We start from the raw sequence: 20,427 nt of genomic DNA, 5'->3' as shown, positions 1-20,427 counted from the left end.
CCACACTGTGGATTTTGACAGTGTGCAAATATATGCTGGGCCTCCTGCTGCTGGGTGGAATCAGTGGGCGATATGGAGAAGCGATGGCCAGAGTGCTGAACTAATAAGCAATGGAGAGCCCTGGGAGTACATAACTGCTTTTTCGATTGGTGGTGGTGGAAATAAAAATATAGACCAGAAGTTTTTTTTACTACATTGATGGGAATTTCATCAGGTAGTATAGCACCAGAACTAGTTTTAAGAAATAATTCCTTAATCTGGTCAGCAGATGGAGGCCCATAATCATTCAATTTCAGGGGGAAGGTATTGTGCTAGCAAAGTATAAATAGTAGTCAGCTGTTAGAGGTATACAGCTCAGACAGATACTTAGCCCGCGCCTCATCACAGAGGCTGGCTTACATTCAACTTTATTACCACTAGACCACCGAGTCGGACCCTTTTAACTTTTGTGGACGTCCACTGAGTGATTACTGCAATACGGGACCCCAATGAGTCACTTTTGGAAGCTAAGAACCTATGCCTGAGCAATTTCTATGATCTGAGCTTCGAAAACAATACACACTGGTAACAAAAACAAGTATACACCAAACAAATGAACAAATATTGAACTATTTGGTTTAAACCACAATCAAATATACAAAATGTTTTCACATGGTCACTTTTGCTTATTTCTATTTACCTTAAATTTAATGTATTAAATTTAATATTTGTTTTTGTAAGTCGTGGACCCCCTGAGTAGGTCTCGTGGACCTACCATAGGAGACCCTGGGAGACCACAGGTTAAAAGCTACTGCACTAGACAGACGAATATACGTCGGAACACCACATGCTGGAACCACGCATGCCTGAACAACGCAGTCGGAACAGCGACGCGTTGTTACCACTAATGCCTTTACCACAAATGCCTTAACGATTTTTCGTTGTAAAGGCATGCGTGGAATGGCATGCATGGTCCCAGCATGCAACCCCTTTGACCCCCCACCTCTAACTACCACGACTGCCCACCCAGCCCCATAAAATTAAAACTACCCCAGCCCCACTTACCTGACTGCATCCTCTCCAATCCAGAGTCTGTTTTCCTCTGCCTTAACCACGCATGTTCGTGGCTCAGAAATGCGTTGTTAAGGCAGAGGAAAACAGGGTCGCTGTTCAGGAAAGATATTGTTCCGCTTTCATGGACAACGCCCATCGTTGCTTCCCAACACAGACTCCTACAGAGCCTTAATGCGTTCTTCGAGATTGGGAGGCAGATATTAAACCCACTGCCAATTTGCTTGGTGCTTTTTGTGAGAAATTTTATCCAGCTCTTCTTTTCGGAAAACGAATTATTTTACCTCCCATTGGTCCCAAAAAAAATTGCACTTAACTAATAGTTTTCTTTCCTTAGTAAGGCTAGAGAAGAACCCTTATAAGTTAGCTTAGACTTAATAGTCTTACGATTGAGATGTTCCTGGCCAAGAAAAGTTTCAGGTGGGATTTAAACTTTATAAGTGGATCTTCTACAGGCTGAGACATATTGTCAATAGCTATTTTTGCCCCTTTACTCAAAATCAAATTTTTACCTATATTCCAGTGCATTTGCCCATTAGATTGGTTTTTAAAAAATGTAGTCCCTACCTTCGTATTGAAAGCCAGTGTTTCAATTAATAAAAATGGCAATGGTGAAAGGTAGAATTTTGTGGTCAGGATAAGAATCATCGATCATATTCATCACAAAATAAGTCAAAGGTTGAATGAGTAGTCTTTTATAGACTGGGCCCTTACTGCCACAGCGAGTGCGGTTCGCAGGAATACTTTTTCTAGTCTTCCAATGTCAATAAGACATTAGTTTTCCCTTAAAATTATAAAATAACAGGCTACCTTTGAGTTTTTTTATTAAGGCATTTGGGAGAAGGAATATTTAGGGCCTCTTTCAATAGCTGCATAGACTATTGCAGCTTGTTCAACACTTTGGCATTAAAATCATTTAGCATGACTATAGCGCAATATTTCTCCAGTTCAATTATCTGCCTTATGCATGGTAGTAATGATTTAGTCAGCAAAGAATTATTAATACCAGGTTTAATATATACCTTGACCAAAAGCAGAGCACATTTTTCTCATGTTAGAGTAGAATTCCTGGGTAATGTTTATGCATTGTGCCACATTTGAATGAAGGGTAACACAATGGTAAGACCATGTATTCTTTGTATTTAAAATGATCTATATAGTCTCATTAGCATGGACCCTCCTGGATTCTTTGGCAGGACAACTAAAGGCATAAATACAACAACAAAAATCCATTACCACCAGCAAGTCATGCCTCTCGAATGCAATTAATATATGCTTTTAAACTATCTAAAAAGACCAATTTTTGATTAAACTATGAATATCATGCCATACCACAGGCGAGGAGTTTTATTTCAGTGTTAAATTAGTTTGCCTTTCATGTATTCTGGAGAATGGCTATAACCGGTTGTACTAGCTATCCATTTCCAATTTGATGGGTCATCCTCTTTAGAGGAAACATAGGACATTTTATTGTGCTCCAACTTACAGACAGAGCTCCTACACTGCCCTCAAGAAACTATTGCTTTCACATTTTAACAAATCTTTGTGATTTATATTATAAGCAACATAATATACTTCTCTGAATGATTGTGCATCTGGATTTTTACTTTTTACAGTGGGACAGAAAGGAGTAACATTTCCTCTACTAAGGACATTTTCAAGGATCAAAGTCACTATACATTTTCAGGTGAAAGTCATCCTAGAGCACTTACCGTAGGATTATAACATAGATAAAAAAACGGTGAGTAGTGAAATATATAGTCTCTATTCATATCAGACAATCCAAAAGAGAAGATCTATTCATGGGCATGATCTGTTAATCAAAAAGTATAATAAAGTCTAATATGGATGGAATCTGGGAAAATTATCTTTTGTTCAAGGCTTGGTCTTACGAGGTTTTCTCTTTGTTTCTGGAGTCGGGACTTTAGAGTCCTGGTCATCAAGTGATTCAATTTGCTCATTTTTCAGGCTAAAATCATCTGATGGTTAAGATGAGGTAATGGGTAGCGTATGAGATAGTAACATACTCTTGTAATACTGCAAATTTGATTTTTCTCAGATGCCTTTTGATAATTTTATGATGTTTCCTTTTCTTTTTTGCATATTCCTGACCAGGATTTTCTCCTTGTCAGCAAGTGTCATTCATCACCCAGTTAAAAAAAAAAAGGAAATAAAGCACGAGATGCATTAAGATCCCTTGTAGAATTATCTTCAGAGAGACTCTTTAAACAGATTTTTCCAAAGAACAGATTTGAGAAACATTGCCAGCTTTTGTACGCCGCCTCTCAATTACTTTCCTGCACCAAGATTCTTCTACGTATGTGTCAACATTTAAGGGAGTGAACTGAGATAGATTCCTCCGGAGTAGTTGGTTTTCTAGGATTCATAAGATTACAATGATGGAGACAACGGTCTTCTTCAACTAAGTTTCGATCATCTTTACATCTTTCTTTAGAACCCTCAGCTACTGTTGGAACTAAATTACTAATAATCACAGAAAGGGTGTCTAATTTGAGATCAGGATTACTAATACACTTTCCAATAGAGAAAAGTTGGAGGATAGAACTCTTTTTCAACACTAGAGTCTCAATATTGAACACCATTACCAAGAAGATCAAGTTCTGGAGTTACAGATAACTCCATAATCATAGCCGTTTTTGAGCTCATGATGCTACTAAACAGATTCAAGATTTTTAAAAAAATGTTTGTAGGCGTTATACATGAGAAATTATGCAAAGGTGTTTCAAGGGCATTAATGGTATCAATGTCAATATCAGGCAGAGTAAAATGTGATAACTTATAACTGGAATCGCTTGTGCTACTGGAGTAAGTGCATTATCAAAGTTTGTGTTGATTCAAAATTAATTTCATTAGATTGGATTCCTTACAACCTAAAACTCGGTCTCCCTCCTTAGTATGTAAAATACGCATTTCTAGTGTGAATAATTCAGATTTTTTCTAGTGTGAATAGTTCCGATTTTAGCAATTTTTGAAAAATAAGATGGAATATATGATAGCCTCTAAGGAACACCCACATGCCAAGATTTATTTTGCACTAGTTTGGATTTTTTCTTTTTTTTTTTTTAACATGATCTCAAATTAATCTACCAGATCTAGTTTTTTTTCCCCAGTCATTGTGAGAGCAGTTATTCAGTGAAGAGCTTAAGCGATTAAACAGGCAAATCCTCTGAACGAGGATGGGAATTGAAGGCATCATGATAGGACAAACAGATTAATCTGCTGAATTACTTCACTGGTTGCCGTGAGCCGCACAGAGTTGCCTTCGCGTAAACCAATCTACTGGTAGTAGACTTCCACCTGCCTCTTCTCACACACCACTGTTGCTGCACTGTGTCCACCGGGAGCTTCTGGGACTGGTGAAGTCAGGTTGACAATGAAGGGTAAAACCAAACGGTAAAGGTGGAACACTGGGCCCAAGAGGATGTCACAGTCCTGGCGACTTACTGCTATTAACTACACGACTAGAGAAAGGAGTCAATTGCAGTAACTGTAGGCCATTCCTTCCAATTTGCTATGGATGACTCCTTAAACCTTAGTATTGTAAATATGGTCTGCGAAACGAGTTACTGGAAGCAGCTGGGAGCAAGAGTCAATTATTAGACCTCATTACCAACAATCACCTGCTGGACACTAGTAACTAAAAATCAAATGCTGCGGCGTGCCATAATCCACTCAGTGTTCTTAGCATAAGCACAGCTGGAAATAAAATTAAAAAATTAAAAAAAAGGAAAAATGTGGGCGGACGAGTTGGCAGATGAAAAGAACTGCCCTAAAGTTCTTTAAAAACAAAACAAAAAAACACAGAGGTGCCCCTGATGAGCGTATCACTCCATAGGTCGTAATAGACTACGAGGAGCTCTGGTGGTCAAAGTGCAGCTCTCACTAGTTTGCCACCCAGCCTTCTAGTCTGTTTCCTTACACTGCTCTCTGTTTCTGCCCCTATCACATTGTCACCGTCGTTCTCTGACTTCACAAAGTAAAGCATGCGGGCTTTGATGTCATAGATTCAAATCGTTGCCCACAGAAACTAGGCATAGATAGGGTAGAGAATGGCAAGGAGCAGCGTTTGCCGTCCAATGTGAGCAGCATCCTCGGTGCGTATCCGGCGTACAATGAGTGACTTTTCCTTTTAGCAATCAGCAAACGACATGGCATTATAGCAGAAATACCTACAGCAGAGGATAGTGGCAATGGATGAAGAGAAGACAGTCATACAGGAAAAGCTTGAGGAATTGGTGAATAGCTTGAGACGCAAAGTTAAAATTAGTCAAGTTCCAAAAGAGCAGAAAGCTGTACAAAGGTCTCTTCTGCAAGGTCCTCGATTCTGGCAGTTTAAGATGTTAAAAAAGATTACACAGAGAAAGGCATAACTGAAATCATGAACCATTCAGCCACTGACAAGGTGGAATGGATGCTCCTTAAACCTATACTGCAGGGCAGAGGCTTTGAGCCTAGATTCTTTATTAGAATCTTCTCTGAATGAATGTTCCTTCTGCCGTATTAAGGGTCAAAGGAAATGATATCCCTAATATATGAATACGGAAGAGACACAAGGCAGTGGTGACAATTGTTGCTGCTATTTACTTTCTAGCTTGTGCAAGTGGTGTAACAAATCACATTATTCGGGGAGTGAGGTTCTGGGGGTGTGTGGGGGTGTGTGTGGGGGGGTGTGTGTGGGGGGGTGTGTGTGTGTGGGGGTGTGTGTGTGTGTGGGGGTGTGTGTGTGTGGGGGGGTGTGTGTGTGGGGGTGTGTGTGTGTGTGTGTGTGGGGGTGTGTGTGTGTGTGTGGGGGGGTGTGTGTGTGTGTGGGTGTGTGTGTGTGTGTGTTTTTGTGGGGGGGAGGGGGTAGAAAAAAAGCCACAGCTTCAAGTTGGCACGGTTCACAGACATCTTTATGTTTGTCCCTGATGACGTCTCTTTGATTCCAACTCTCCTTGCAAAGCTTCATAAAATTTCATAAGAAGATAAATGAAAGCAAGCCCAAAGCTCTAAGCCTGACAATCCTGTCCCACACATGCAGATCTTCAACTGACCTTCACGAAGGCATCTTTCCGTTACATATGGAGATGCCTAAACCTCTAAACTGGAGCACCTGGTGAAGACTAACTATCCATCACCCACTCTCGAGTAGAGAGTTAATAGAACACTTCAGCAGTGCCACAATAAAAATGATAGCTCACCTGAAGCTGTTATTTCCGTTTCAGGTGCTTCCTGGTGAGCTTCCTTAAGCCCTTAGGCCACCACTGATCATGACCTATGCAATTTAAACAATTCTATATGCTGGAGGGGGAGAAGATTATGAATATCTCAGAAGCAGGCAGTCAGAACTCATCTTTCACAAGGAAAAGGCACAGAAGATTCCAAATCCAGGATGAAGGGCAGTTGTGTCAAAGTTGGGAGTAGGTAGCTGGAGGCCACAAAACACAATTTGAACAGATAAGAAGGGATTATTTTTTGGGACATTCTGAAAGACTTCATTATAGTCAGGATTAGCTAATCGGTGTTGCACCCCGCAATAAAGCAAGAAACAAGAGATGACAATTTGAGAGGTTCCTGCAAACGGTCTTCGACAAGCGAGGTCATTCTCCAAACCCAACAGGATAGTATAAGGGGCTGGACAACTGAAGCCTGGTGCTTCTAGGATTCACAGAAGAAGTTGGGTCTGACACGATCTGTAGATCAACTGCAGGTTATTGCACATTATTATTATTGTAACAGGAAAGAGCCCTAAAGGACTACTGAGATAGCACCTGACAAATATTTGTCCATGGTATTAAAAAAAAAAAAAAACAGACACAAAGAGTACTCTGCCAACAGTTGAATGAAACTTAGGTTCAAAGATTGAAAGAAACGTTTCAACTTTCCAGTTTGGTGTTCTAGCCTATACTAAGTATGTTCAGGTGAGGCATAAGAACACATGAAACATCTCTGAAAGAAAAATACTTTAATCTTTTTTCCAGTTAGCACACTTATTCTCCTTTTGAACACGTCAACATTTTCAAAAGAAAAGCAAACTTTACCTCCCACAAGAAAGGGCTGCCTCGTTAAATTTTCAAACATCAAATTTTTGGGGAAATACCACTAGACTGTATGGCTGGGATGGCTTTAGCTTCAAAGTTTCTTTCTGGGTAATGTATTTCAAGGAAAGAGTATCTACTTATAAAATGTACCTCTCCGTCACTGGTGTTTTCAATAAAGTAAAGTTCTAAGGTCCCCAAGCTCAGTACAGAATCTTAATAAAAAGAGGCTACAAAAAACAAATTCATAAAAATATATTTACTTCTTTACTAGATCATTTTCAGTTGCATTGAGAGGTAAAAGCACACAAACTGATTTCATATTCTCAAAGCCTTACTTAATGCAGACAGCTAAACTATTAAGTCAACAGCTAGACTGCTAGAAACTCGGTATGTTTAGTAGGTTTCCTCGTCTACAATGAAACTCCCTCTCCCCATTTCTCTTGAGTTACTTGTTTTCATCGTGCAAATGTGGTTTTCTATACTGGATCTACAAGGGAATCTAACTAGGAAAAATATAGGTCAACATCTTGACTGTTCCAAACTGGCCTTGCCTCAGATTCCCTGCGCCTGAAGTCTGCAAAAACAGAAGACAAAGAAAGAGAATTAAGTTACCCCCAATTTGGAGAAAATCTAGCACTTTCAAAATGGCTGCGCTTTGGCTGGCCAATCTATGTCTCTATTTTGGCATGAATGTAGTCTCTGTAGATCATCAAATTTTGTATTTACACTGTTAACATTAGTGCTGAGTAGACGCAATGACTTTGCAGGTGGACTGCTTTCAATGAGGTTGAGGATACATTTTAAATTTGTGGATCGCCTTGCTCCTATGACCCATAATGATCTGTGTGATCCCTGCACCACAGATGGGTGCCTATGCCTTTAAACCGCAAAGACCTTACTATATGAATACAGGGTATCTCAACCTGTAATCGCCTACAGTGCCTCTATTTGATCTTCCCCATTTGCAAACTGACCTAGGGATTCTTAAACTATCACACGCCTATCTTGTAATGATGGGTAGAGCTGGCTGTCATAATTCCAGAATCATTTGCACAAACACTATAGCCCTTATGATTATAGCAGTGTTCATATTTGTGTTCAGCCTACAAACCTAAAATCTAGATCCCAGTGGGCTTTGCAGAAACCTCAGTGCACAGGGAGTTTCGCCAGTCCATAATTTGCCACAGTGACTGGTAAACGTGGACAACCGCTGAGCACCGGAGATGCAAGCCCTTAATGTTTGGTACCCCAGGGGATGTCTCAATAGGTGTTGATCCATTGCTTAGACAAAGCTGTAACCCTCCTGTCTAGCAAAGGCATTCCCTGAGAAGAACAAGTTATTTACCTTCGGTAACGAGGTATCTGGTAGAGAGACTATCTAGCTGCAGATTCCTTACCTTAGAATTCACTGGTGTCAGCTTCGAATCTGGAATTTTTTCTGAGCAGTACCCTGCACGCGCCGTCGTCGTTCGGATCCACGCGTGTCGTCAGCGTAGTTGGAGCCGTCTATGACATCACGGTTGTCTATATAGACGCCGTCTTGGCACACGTACGTCAGTTCTTTTCCCACAACTTTCCACGCCAGAAGCGCAGAGTCACGGAAGAACCAACAGTTATGGATTGTACCTCTTTGACTGTTTGAAGTAAAAATTATTTCATGCCTTTAAGGCAAAAATGCCAAAATCATTCATATATATATATATCTATCTCTGTAGAAAAAAATATCCGCAGAGCGGGGAGGCTTGGGTGGGTGTAAGGAATCTGTAGCTAGACAGTCTCTACCAGATACCTCGTTACCGAAGGCAAGTAACTTGTTCATCTGATAGAGACTTCTAGCTGCAGCTTCCTTACCTTAGAATAGATACCCAACCTATAACCCCTGGCGGTGGGTCTGAAGGAGATTTTTATATCAGGAAGTCCTGCAAGACAGAACGGGCAAAATGCCCCTCTCTTCTCACCTGGCTATCCAGACAGTAGTGCTTTGCAAACGTATGCAAGGAAGCCCAAGTTGCAGCCTGACAGATGTCCACCACAGGTACACCGTGTGCTAACGCAGTAGTAGCAGCCTTCCCCCTAGTAGAATGATCTCTCAAGCCCTGAGGAGGCTGCTTCTTTGCCAAAGCGTAGCAGTTCTTTATACAGAGAATGACCCAGCGCAAAATGGATCGTTTCTGTATTGCCCGACCCTTCTTTGTACCAACATACCCCACAAAGAGTTGGTCGTCTACCCAGAACTCTTTACTGCGGTCAAGATAGAACGATAACGCTCTTTTTGGGTCCAGCCGATGGAGACGCTCCTCTCCCTTAGAGGGATGCAGTGGTGCAAAGAAGGTGGGCAAGGTGATACTTTGACCCAGATGGAAAGGGGTCACCACCTTGGGGAGGAAAGAGGCACGAGTTCTGAGAACCACTTTTTCAGGAAAGATAGTGAGATACGGCGGTTTTGATGACAAAGCCTGTAGCTCACTCACTCTTCTGGCAGATGTAATTGCCAAACAAAAAGGCTGTCTTAATAGTGAGCAGCCAAAGAGGACAGTTATGTAAGGGCTCGAAGGGAGCACACATAAGGAAGGTAAGAACCAGATTAAGGTCCCACTGGGGCATAACGAAAGGCACAGGGGGGGGGAACAAATGCACAAGCCCTTTCAAAAATCTCTGTACTACAGGTGATTTAAACAAAGATGGTTGATCGGGCAACTGAAGAAAGTCCGATAAGGCTGCAAGATGGGCCTTGAGAGTCCCTAAGGAGGAACCCTGCTGGGTAAGAGACAATACAAACAAAAGGATATTAGACAGAGAAGACGACAGAGGATCAATAGACCTCTCTGTACAATATGAAACAAAACGTTTCCAACGGCAGGCGTATATCGACTTAGTAGAGGGATGCCTGGCTGCCAGAATTACATCACACACCTCGGGAGGGAGGTCATAAACCATCAACTGTCGCCGCTCAATCTCCACGTATGAAGGCGCAGAGTTGTGCACTGAGACCTTCCCCTGTTGCTGTGACAGAAGATCCTCCCGAAGAGGCAGCCTGATTGGAGGACCGATGCTCATTTTGAGAAGCTCTGGATACCAAACTCTCCGTGCCCAATCCGGAGCCACTAGAATTACCTGGGCCCGGTCGTTCTTGGTTTTCTTGAGAACTCTGAGCAGAAGTGGTATAGGTGGAAAGGCGTACAGGAGGCCTGAACTCCACTCGAGCCGAAAAGAGTCGCCTAGCGATAGCCCCCTTGGAAACTCCAATGCGCAAAACTGCTGACATTGAGTGTTCTCTACGGAGGAGAACAGATCTAACCAAGGTTCTCCCCACTGCTGAAAGAGTCCTTGCGCCACCTCCAGATGGAGACACCATTCGTGATCCTCTAAGCATTTTCGGCTGAGCTCGTCCGCCCTGCCGTTCAGAGAACCTGCCAGGTGTTGAACCACTAGGGTCATGCCCTGATGTTCCAGCCATGTCCAGAGACGTAAAGCCTTTTGACAAAGGGTCCACGACCCCACACCGCCCTGCTTGTTGCAGTACCACATTATAGTAGTGTTGTCTGTGAACACCTCCACCACTTTCCCTTTCACAACAGGAAGAAATGCTTTTAATGCTAGTCGGATCGCCCGAAGCTCCAGCAAGTTGATGTGGAGCCCATATTCTGCCGGAGACCAGTGACCTCTGACCTCAACCTCTCCCAGATGGCCGCCCCATCCCAGAAGTGATGCATCTGTCACTACTGTGAGATCTGGTTGGGGAAGGGAGAGGAGTCTGCCTTTGACCCAATAGCAGTTCACTAACAACCACTGCAGATCCTTTGCAGTCCCCCGCCGAGATCTGAACCACGTCGGTAAGATTTCCCTGATGCTGTGCCCATTGGAACTTCAGGTCCCACTGCAGAGCCCTCATGCGCCATCTGGCATACTTGACCAACAGGATGCAGGAAGCCATGAGTCCCAGCAGCCTCAGAGTCCATCTCACCAAAATTCAGGATAGAGGCCGAAACATCGGTATCATAACCTGAATATCCTGGACCAGCTGTTCGGGAGGATAAGCCCGATACTGCACTGTGTCCAGAACAGCTCCGATGAAAGTGCGAGGGAGTCAGGTGTGACTTCGGCACATTTATAAGGAACCCCGGCAAATGCAGGAGGTCCGGCGTCGTCTGGAGGTGGGTGACAAGAGCCTGGGGCGTAGAAGCCTTCAGCAGCCAATCGTCTAGGTAGGGGAAGACTGAAATCCCTGACCTGCGCAGATGAGCTGCCACCACCACCATCACCTTTGTGAACACCCGAGGGGTGAGACCAAAAGGAAGCACAGTAAACTGAAAGTGCTCGTGGCCCACCTTGAACCGCAGGTAACGCCTGTGGGCTGGCAGGATAGGAATGTGGAAATACGCATCCTGCAAATCCAACGCTACCATCCAGTCTGCTTGGTCTAGGGCAGACAAAACCTGAGTGAGCATCTTGAATTTCTACTTCTTGAGGAAGAGATTGACGTCCCTTAAATCCAAGACAGGACGAAGGCCTTTGTTCTTTTTGGGAATCAGAAAGTAGCGGGAATAACAACCACTGCCTACTTCTGATATAGGGACTCTTTCTATGGCTCCCTTGGCCAAGAGAGCCGTAACTTCCTCGCGGAGCAAAACCAGATGGCCCTCCATCAGCCATTCCTTTGTCGGAGGGATGGGGGGCGGGGCCTGGAAGGGAAGGGAGTAGCCCTTCCGTATGATCTGCAGGACCCACTTGTCCGTTGTGATGGAAAGCCAGTGAGGGAGATGAAAATGAATCCTCCCTCCAACTGGACGGATGTGATCCTGCAGAACCACACTAGGAGGGCTTGGGCGCAGTGGAGGGGGGCTGTGTGGTGGCTGACCTCTGGCCAGACCCTCTGGGTCGGATGGTACCACGACCTCTTCCGGGATGTTGTGAAGCCTGAGGACGGTGGCTAAACTGTGGCTGGCATGGTACCATGCGCCTTCTGAAGCCTCGAAAGGGGCGAAAGACAGACTGCTGTCATACTGGCGCTGAAAGGCCCAAGGATCTGGCCGTAGCTCGAGAATCCTTGAACCTCTCAAGCGCTGAGTCTGCCTTTTCGCCAAAAAGGCGGGAGCCATCAAAGGGCATGTCCATCAAGGTGGACTGGACACCCCCTGAGAAACCATTTGAACACAACCAGGCGTGGCGACGTAGGGCCAAAGACAATGAAAATCGCTCTGCCCAGCGACTCGGTCGTGTCCAAACCACACCTGATCGTAAACTTGGCTGCATCTCTCCCATCCTTGACAGCCTGGGTGAGAGTGTCCCGTACACCCTCCGGGACCTGGGGCAGCACCTGTGCCAACGTATCCCATAAAGTATGGGAATAACGGCCCAACAGGAAAGAAGTGTTTAGGGAAAACATCTTCCCAAGCTGGTCCAGCCTCTTGGATTCCCTATCTGGGGGAGCGGAAGGGAAGGCACCACGGGAAGTAGAGGCTTGGACAACTAAGCTCTCCGGAGTGGGGTGTTGAGTCAGGAAACTATGGTCGCTCGGAACGGGTCTATGGCGGCCGCCGACCGTCCTATTCACAGGAGCCACTGTGCTGGGTTTGGACCGTGTGCCCAGAAGGACGTCTGTAAGAGCCTCATTGAAGGGCAACATCACCGGCTGAAGCACTTCTGTCAGGATATTCGTCCTGACTGGCACCGTAGGCAAATCTAGGTCCAAGACCTCAGCTGCCCTACGCACCACCATAGCAAATGAAGCACCCTCCTCCGTAGCCACATTAGGAGGAAAGAGCATACCAGTATCTGGTGACGTGTCCAGTCCACTGGCCTCCCCTAGATCCTCATACCAGTCCTGTTGTAAACCACATTCTAAAGGGTCCTCAGACCCCTCCCTTTCCTCTCCTGCGTCTGGCTGATCTAAATAATGCTCAGACAATGATCTGGGCCGAACTGGCTCCGTCGAAGTCAACGTCGTTCGACGTCGCTCCAGCTCCGGATCATCCAGAATAAGGATGGGGCTACCACCGGTGGGCGCCGGTGGCGGAATCGTCGAGGTCGGACCCGGTGCCGATGGAGGTCGACTGTGTGAGACCGGCGCCGGTCTGGATCCGATATAGGATCCTGGGGTTCCCAACGGCGCGGAGGCCGAAGCCGCCGGTGTCGAATCCGAAGGGGCCCCTGCTGGCCCCGAAGTCCCCTCCACGGGTGCAGCCCGCTCAAAAATGACACATGGCCTCGTAAAATTATTTTATCTGAGCGGGGGTCGATCCGGTCCCCGGAAAGGGGGGAAGACGCAGAGTCTGCCTTGGCGACAGCTCTGCAGAACCGCGCTCGGAGCGTCGACGTTCCACAGCCGCCTCGTCGGCTGACTGGCATGGCGAAGACGAAGTCCGCTTGGACTTCTTCTTGTGCCTCTTACCTTCAGATGATCTCGAATGCAAGGAAGAGGACTTGGGGCTCCGGGAGCAGTGTCGCAACCTCCTCCTACTGCGGGACCGTGACCTCCGCGGAGTTGCGCCGACTGAGGCCGAATGTCGGGCCTCAAGAAGCTTGAGGGATCTCGCCCTCAAGGCCTTCGGAGCCATGGCCCGACAGAGCACGAGGTGGAATCGTGGTCCTTCTCCAGGCACCAAAGACAAACATGGTGTGGGTCCGTCACCGTCATGGTGCGATGACACACCACATGGCTTGAACCCTGTCTTTCTCAAAGACAAGACTTCAAACAGTCAAAAAAGCTTCGACAAAACGACGAAGATGGGTAGCTCTTTCCCGAACTGCGCTGTAACCGGCAGGGAAGGAAATGAACTGACATACGCGCGCCGAGACGGCATCTATATAGACAACCGTGATGTCATTGACGGCTCCAACGACGCACGCGGAGCTGGTCGATGCACGCGGATCCTAACTATGCCGCCCGACGGCGCACACAGGGTACTGCTCAGGAAAAAGTCTGGATTCGAAGCGGACGCCAGGGAATTCTAAGGTAAGGAAGCTGCAGCTAGAAGTCTCTATCAGATATTATATCCTCTCTGCCTCAAGATCATAAATGCTATGCTTGGCAAAGGTTCTTTACTAGACGCTCTAAAAATAGGTAGCATTCGGCCAATATGAAACCGCCAGATGCCAATTAAAAAAACCTGACCTTCAGTCCTATTGCTGGTCTACTATATCTAGTCAAATTACTGGAAAAGTGCACAGCGATCCAGCTAAATGAGCGTACTGGGTGACATCACAAACTTGGCCCCTTCTAATCAGGCTGTAGATCTGGACATTACACAGAAAGAAGTCAAAAATAGTTAAGGAAATAATCTGTTTCTGAGACGAAAGTTCCTCCCTACTAGTCTTGCCGGATCCATTATTAGCATACAAGATGTCTGATCACACCACTTTCCTGGCAATACCTAATGACAGGCTCGATGAAGAAGACAAAGTATTTTATTGGTTCATAGCAGAACTCTTCCAAGTTCCAGTGTGCATCACTGTTGCCTTGGTCTTACATCACTTGTGGGCAGCATCCAATACGGTTTCTCATATCAGCCTTGTTCAATTCTACGTAACTCCCATTGCCTCCCTTCTGCTATCTTTTGGCTACGACAATGTTGTATGCACGAAACTTGGATTATCTTCTGCATCTCATCTAATTCTTTGGCTTCCCAGATAGATTTTGTTCTTTAATGATTGCAGTAGCTACCTGGATAAAGAAAACAGTTGTAAATTAACAGTTTACCCTCACTCCCTAAATAAGGCTCAGTTCTTGAATCTGTTGAATCAGTCAGGAACCTTCTCTTTCCAATTGACTACAATCTGCGCTTTTCCAAACAGTTCATTGAGATAGCTGCCATTTGAGTCTCTCTTCTCAAGAGCACAAAGGAAGATTATTACCCTGCTTCTGGACCCAGTCCTCTAAACCTAGTAGCCGCAAGGCTTGATTTCTGCAACTCTCTATATCTTGGGCCCAAAAATATCTGACCCACCACCCTCAGAGACCCTAAGGCGGTGCAACAACTCTTTAGATCTTCACTGGCTTCCTATCAAGAAGTGCTCAATTTTTAAATATTTACGTCTGGTTCAAAGAGGTGTCTATTTTCAGTTTAAACTACAAAATGATCACTCCTCCTTCATTACCCTGTTCTCCCCCATTTCTACATTCTTTACTCTCTGGTCCGGAGTGGGTTCCCTGCATCAAGTTGAGCCAGAGGTGTGGTCACTCCCTTTCTTTCTAAGCTGCCAAACAATGGAATCAATCTTCCTTGGTCTATTTGCACACCTCAAGCCTAACCACGTTCAGAAAGAAACAAACTGTTTTTCAAGTAACAACTTACTAAAGCTGTCTGTCCATATTACTCAATGCTAGAACGTCCCTTGGGGTATCAGCCACACTTTACAAATTCATAAACATAAATATCATTGGTTCAATCATGGATGAGATATGAAACAAACAAGCAAGACTACATTTCCGATTCTCTCCAATCTTACCACCAGCTTCTACATGAATGGACACTCCCTTTGCAAAAACAATACTGGATTCTTGACATAGAAGTATGTATTCAATTATTGGCTAAAATAAGCAAACCTCAAGTTAACAATCAGCAGATGCTTCTTTTGAGAAGTGGACCTGATAACTACTGAAACAGCGATCTCTCACTGAATATAGGAATGCTCTTTTAATTGTATTTCCTAAGACACCACCCCCTCGCCCCTTAAGGCCATTCTATACTTTGCTAAAGCTCTGGTAGCTGGAAATTTGACCACTGCCCACCAGTGGTGGGTGACCTAACCATCTACTCCTAGATGCCCACACAGCGCATCTACAAGAAAGCCTCTATCATATACAATACAGTACATCTGGGCACTCTGGAAACTGTACAAACAAAATCATCTCTTCCACTGACAGACTTTAGTTTGTAAACTCGAAGACTACAGAAGGCCAACAAGCTCACCACGTGGCACACCGACAGGATAACACTGGTCATAAGGACAAGGATAAGAAAATTAGCTCTTAATGCCTAAGCGATACAACAACGTTCAGGGTCGTATTTTAGCCCTGGTAGGGGCTAGCTTTTTCTGATCTTCTTGAATTATACTTTTAAGCTGATCATTTACTTGCATGTAAACAAAAAGCCTTCTCTTCTTTGTAGATACAGACCTGGGTGTTCAATACCATCATGCCATAGCAGAGTGTCTATTCCTAACCACCCCAGAGGAAGCCATCTCTTCTAGTCTCAACGACCTCAAAAAAGTCAATTCATTAAAAGGAGTAACTAGTTATCCACCGACACTGCAATAGTATTTGTAGTCTGGAAAGCAAATGGTAAACTATTCCAGCCATATGAAATACTGCCTGAAAAAATAAACAAAAACATGGAATGTTTTTTCAGTCTTGTACACTGCTCTATGAAAGCATCTCACTCAATACAAGATAGCTCTACTAGGGTAGTAGTAATGAATCTGATTTACTTTCAGAAAATTATGACTATGTCCCATCAATCCTTATGCGACCGGGAACCAGAAAAGCACAGAATAACTAGGACATTCAATGTTAAATGCAGACTGGTAGGGAGGTCCAGTTATTGATATCCATTAGCAAGTGATTTTCCCTTGGTCCAGCCCCTCAAGGGATTAAGGTAGATAGCAGAAAGAAATGGCTCATTTGGTTGAAGATACAGAGATGGCATTTATGGTACAGGACTGGCAACTGCACATTTGAACAGGACAGTCAACACTAAAATAAAAGCCAAGGATATTTAAAAGTAAGACACTGCGGATAACAACTGGTCTTAAGTGACAAACTGGAAGGTTCCGCGATTTGGTGGTTGATCAATCACCCTTATGTCAGTTTTGCGAACATTGTGCTTAGGCAAATTCAAGTGTACCCACCATCATTAACAGTCATTCAGAACCAAGCAGTACTCTTGCAACTTTAAATATTATGTGCAATAAATAGCTTGCACTGGTAACCCTTTCAAGGAAGTAGTTTTTACTTCTATGAAACTGTAACTTTATAACTGTTCTGAGTAGTTATGTTTTCTTAACCAAATCACAAGCATTTCATAATAGCATATGGGTAAAAAATGTTGGTGTACTATCATAGAAGGGAAATCATGGGTAAACATTCAACAGGCCATTCCTAGTAAAAGCATTACAATACTTTTCTTATAACATTTTACCCTGGGGCATGGCCAACTGCCCATTTTATACATACGACGTACAGCTGTTGTGCAAATGTAGGGCAATCATCATATGTTGTCAGACTACTGAGAATGGAAAAAAAATAAGCCAACTGCACTTAACAGTCATCAACAGAAAGACTACTGCATGTGAGATGAAACCGGATAACCAAACTTAAACTGTAACAGCCTAACAAATGCTTAGGTCTTGCAACAACCCCCAGACTCATCAGCAGCACTTTTAAATAACAAACCTTTCCTCTTTTGGTTCTGGACTGCTATTTGGTGGTGAAGGCTGCTCCCTTTTCTTTTCTTCAGGTTCTTTTTCTGCTGTGGGACCATCTGAAACCACCAAATCATAGCATCAACAACTGAACGTACTCTGTACACCCAGCTAGAACTGAAGCAGGGCATTTCAGTAGATCAATGCAACATGTCACAGAACATCTTAATCAAATTGTACCAAACAAAGGTTCATCCTCCCCCAATTATTCAGCACAGCATTACCTTTTTAGAGCAAATGCTGGCAATATCTCCCAGCATTAGGCAGATCATACTTAACTCTTGCACGGAAACACAAATTTAACTTTTGATAGACATTGCTGAGGCAGCTGCATTTACCAAAACACAGACCCCATTCAGTGGCAACAAACTATAACCACAGAATTATTTTGTATAAACTGAAGTGTGGACTTCAAGTTGGAAGGATGGATATGTGCCCACTATTGTTCAGTGGGAAAACCACTTCAACCACGAGATTTGCAAAGTAGGCAGTAGTATTTCCAAAAAGAATCTTCTAAAAAGATGATCAAATATTGCAAACCTATGAATTTACTGCATTGAAGTAACTGTCTTTATGTGCCATTATGTATTTTACCACCTTTTCTGGATAGCAGAAGTAGCCCTCTCAGTTGGAGCATCTTCCCTATCTAAACACTTACCAGATGCCACCACTTGAGACTGTAAGCTGACAAGCACACTTTACCTGCAGGCTTGCTATGGTCCTTGTCCCAGATTCCATTAAATTTTACCTAACAATCAAATCAACCTTTTCACCCAACTGGACTATTAATCAAGTAAACATTCTTACAAATGTTATCCCTCTCTAGGGAGAAACTCACCTTATTAACTCTGACTGAAGTTCGATCACAGCTATCTAGCTGCTCTAATGGTGCTCCACAGGTTATATGCCTGAATCGGTTCTCTTCTATTTTTCTTTTTGTAAACTATTTTAATGAATTAGTTAATTCAGAAACTTAAGTTCTCCTCCTCTTTGCATATTTTAATCATCTTACTTTGGATGGTACTTATTTATGGTAATTAAATTATTTCCTTTCGGACTATTCCACACAACCGTGTTGCTGCTGAAGGTAACAAGACTTCTCCTTCAGAGAATTTCTGAAAATGAACAATTTCTACGAGACGAACATTCAACTGTGTATGCATTTATTTCAGGGTGCTTTTTAAAATAGCACATGCAACTGAGACACAGTGGGCTCCATCAACATCTGTGTTTCAACTGACATAGCTCGATCATCAAGATCTGTGTTTGAACTGGCATACCATAATCACTATTATCATTCTGGCAAACCGCTAACAAGTCACAAACATTTTTGATACACCTTGTTCAATTCACAATTTAATCATTAAGGCACTGCACCATCGTCAACAAAATTTTGAAGCACATACAATTTCTAAAAAAAGTTAATGTAACTTATGAGTCATTCACAAAATGTAGCATACTCCATTATTCGTTTCTAGTCCTACCAGACATTATAAATTATTTGATATTCAATAAGTAAGATCAAAGCTAATACTACTGATCTTTTAAGTATAGAACACTTGTTTTATTTATATATTTATATTTTATTTAGATTGATCCCGAAAAAGAAAACAAGGCTCAGCCGACTTGAAGGGCCACTGTGATAACAGATTGAGGAAATGACGCTGCACAAGATTCAAGTGCACGTCAGCCCATCTGCCCAGGAGAAACAAGACTGACAACTGGGTCCTAGACTGCTGTTGCCTTACAGAATTGAGAAAGATGAACCAATATCATCCCTGACCCTCACCATGCCCAAAGTGAACCCTGCTTCACAGCTCCAACGATCCCAGGATGCAATTAATGTGCAGCATCTCGCAGAGGATCTGGATCAACTGACTGCAGGAATTCAAAGTGTCATTCTAACCGTTCTGATTTAGAAGAACTCAATGGCTGGATGTGCAGTCCCCCTTTTTCGTCTAGACCAGTGGTTATTGTTGCCACGGCGACTTGCTGTGGATACCCCACCAGATTTCAGTGGGTACCTCTCCAACGGACTTTCAACACCCCAACTGTAAGATTCCAAATTATCAGTACTTTACCCCTTTTCACAACCTTGAGCCATTTAGTGGGAGTTGCCCCACAGTTTTCTATTTGCCCATATTAAAAATAGGGAGTCACCAAGAGAGCACACTTCAGTATTGTCTCTGGGAAAAGTACTACAGAGAAACATGTGGGAATAAACGATATGTCGGATTCCCATATGACACCCCACCAAAAAAAAAAAAAAAAAAAAAAAACACTTATTACTGCTGCTCAGTATTTCTCAGCAGGGCTGCAGGAGCAGCTTTTCTCCTGCTTCAATGTGCATTTGGTCGGTCAGGGAGAGATTTGTTTGCCATTAGTGAAAAAAGTTAAATACAAGTTACCATTCACCAAGAGATAACCAGCCTTGTCGCGGATAACCAATTTCTAACAGGACAATTCATAAACAGGCGACCACTGCATCATATTTTTCATCCTGTCTAGGTACAATATTTTTAAAAACTTCACACCTTACATGTGAAGGGCAGCCGAATGGCTGAGAAATTTGACCGATTTCTATGAAAATCAGAAACGACCTCAGGAAGAATACTAATCAGAGTTCTCATCACCACCCTTTTCATATGGAACACAGCAAAAGTTTCTTAAAAAAAAAAAGCCAAAGTAACTGCTACAAAATGCAGCTTTCCTAGCTAAATGCTGTAAGGAGATCTTATGGACAGGCTCAAAAGGTGTACAAGTTAACTTGGAATGGATACTGTTTAATTCCTATAATGGAGATGGGAGATCTAGTAAGAGGAAACACTTTCTTTAATGACAGGCATTCTAAAGAAAGAGGTCTGTGAAGGAGATTTCCTACAGGTAGTTACTGTCGCATGGCGTAACCATGTGA

The 20,427-nt window shown here is 43.5% G+C and overlaps 1 protein-coding gene across 3 annotated transcripts in view; it reads right to left on the bottom strand.

The window, feature by feature from the left end:
* LOC138282505 (acyl-protein thioesterase 1) overlaps positions 1-20,427 on the bottom strand; it is a 558,768-nt gene that overhangs the window by 57,852 nt on the left and 480,489 nt on the right. For all 3 annotated transcript variants that reach the window (XM_069220173.1, XM_069220170.1, XM_069220171.1), the window contains one exon: positions 17,485-17,572. In XM_069220173.1, the coding sequence (XP_069076274.1) occupies positions 17,485-17,572 (88 nt within the window). The remainder of the gene's footprint in view (positions 1-17,484; positions 17,573-20,427) is intronic.

This window comes from Pleurodeles waltl, chromosome 2_2 (assembly GCF_031143425.1).
Source record: "Pleurodeles waltl isolate 20211129_DDA chromosome 2_2, aPleWal1.hap1.20221129, whole genome shotgun sequence".
NCBI classification, from domain to species: domain Eukaryota; kingdom Metazoa; phylum Chordata; class Amphibia; order Caudata; family Salamandridae; genus Pleurodeles; species Pleurodeles waltl.
The sequence above is the reverse complement of the archived record's forward strand: the minus strand, read 5'-3'. Positions and strand labels throughout refer to the sequence as shown.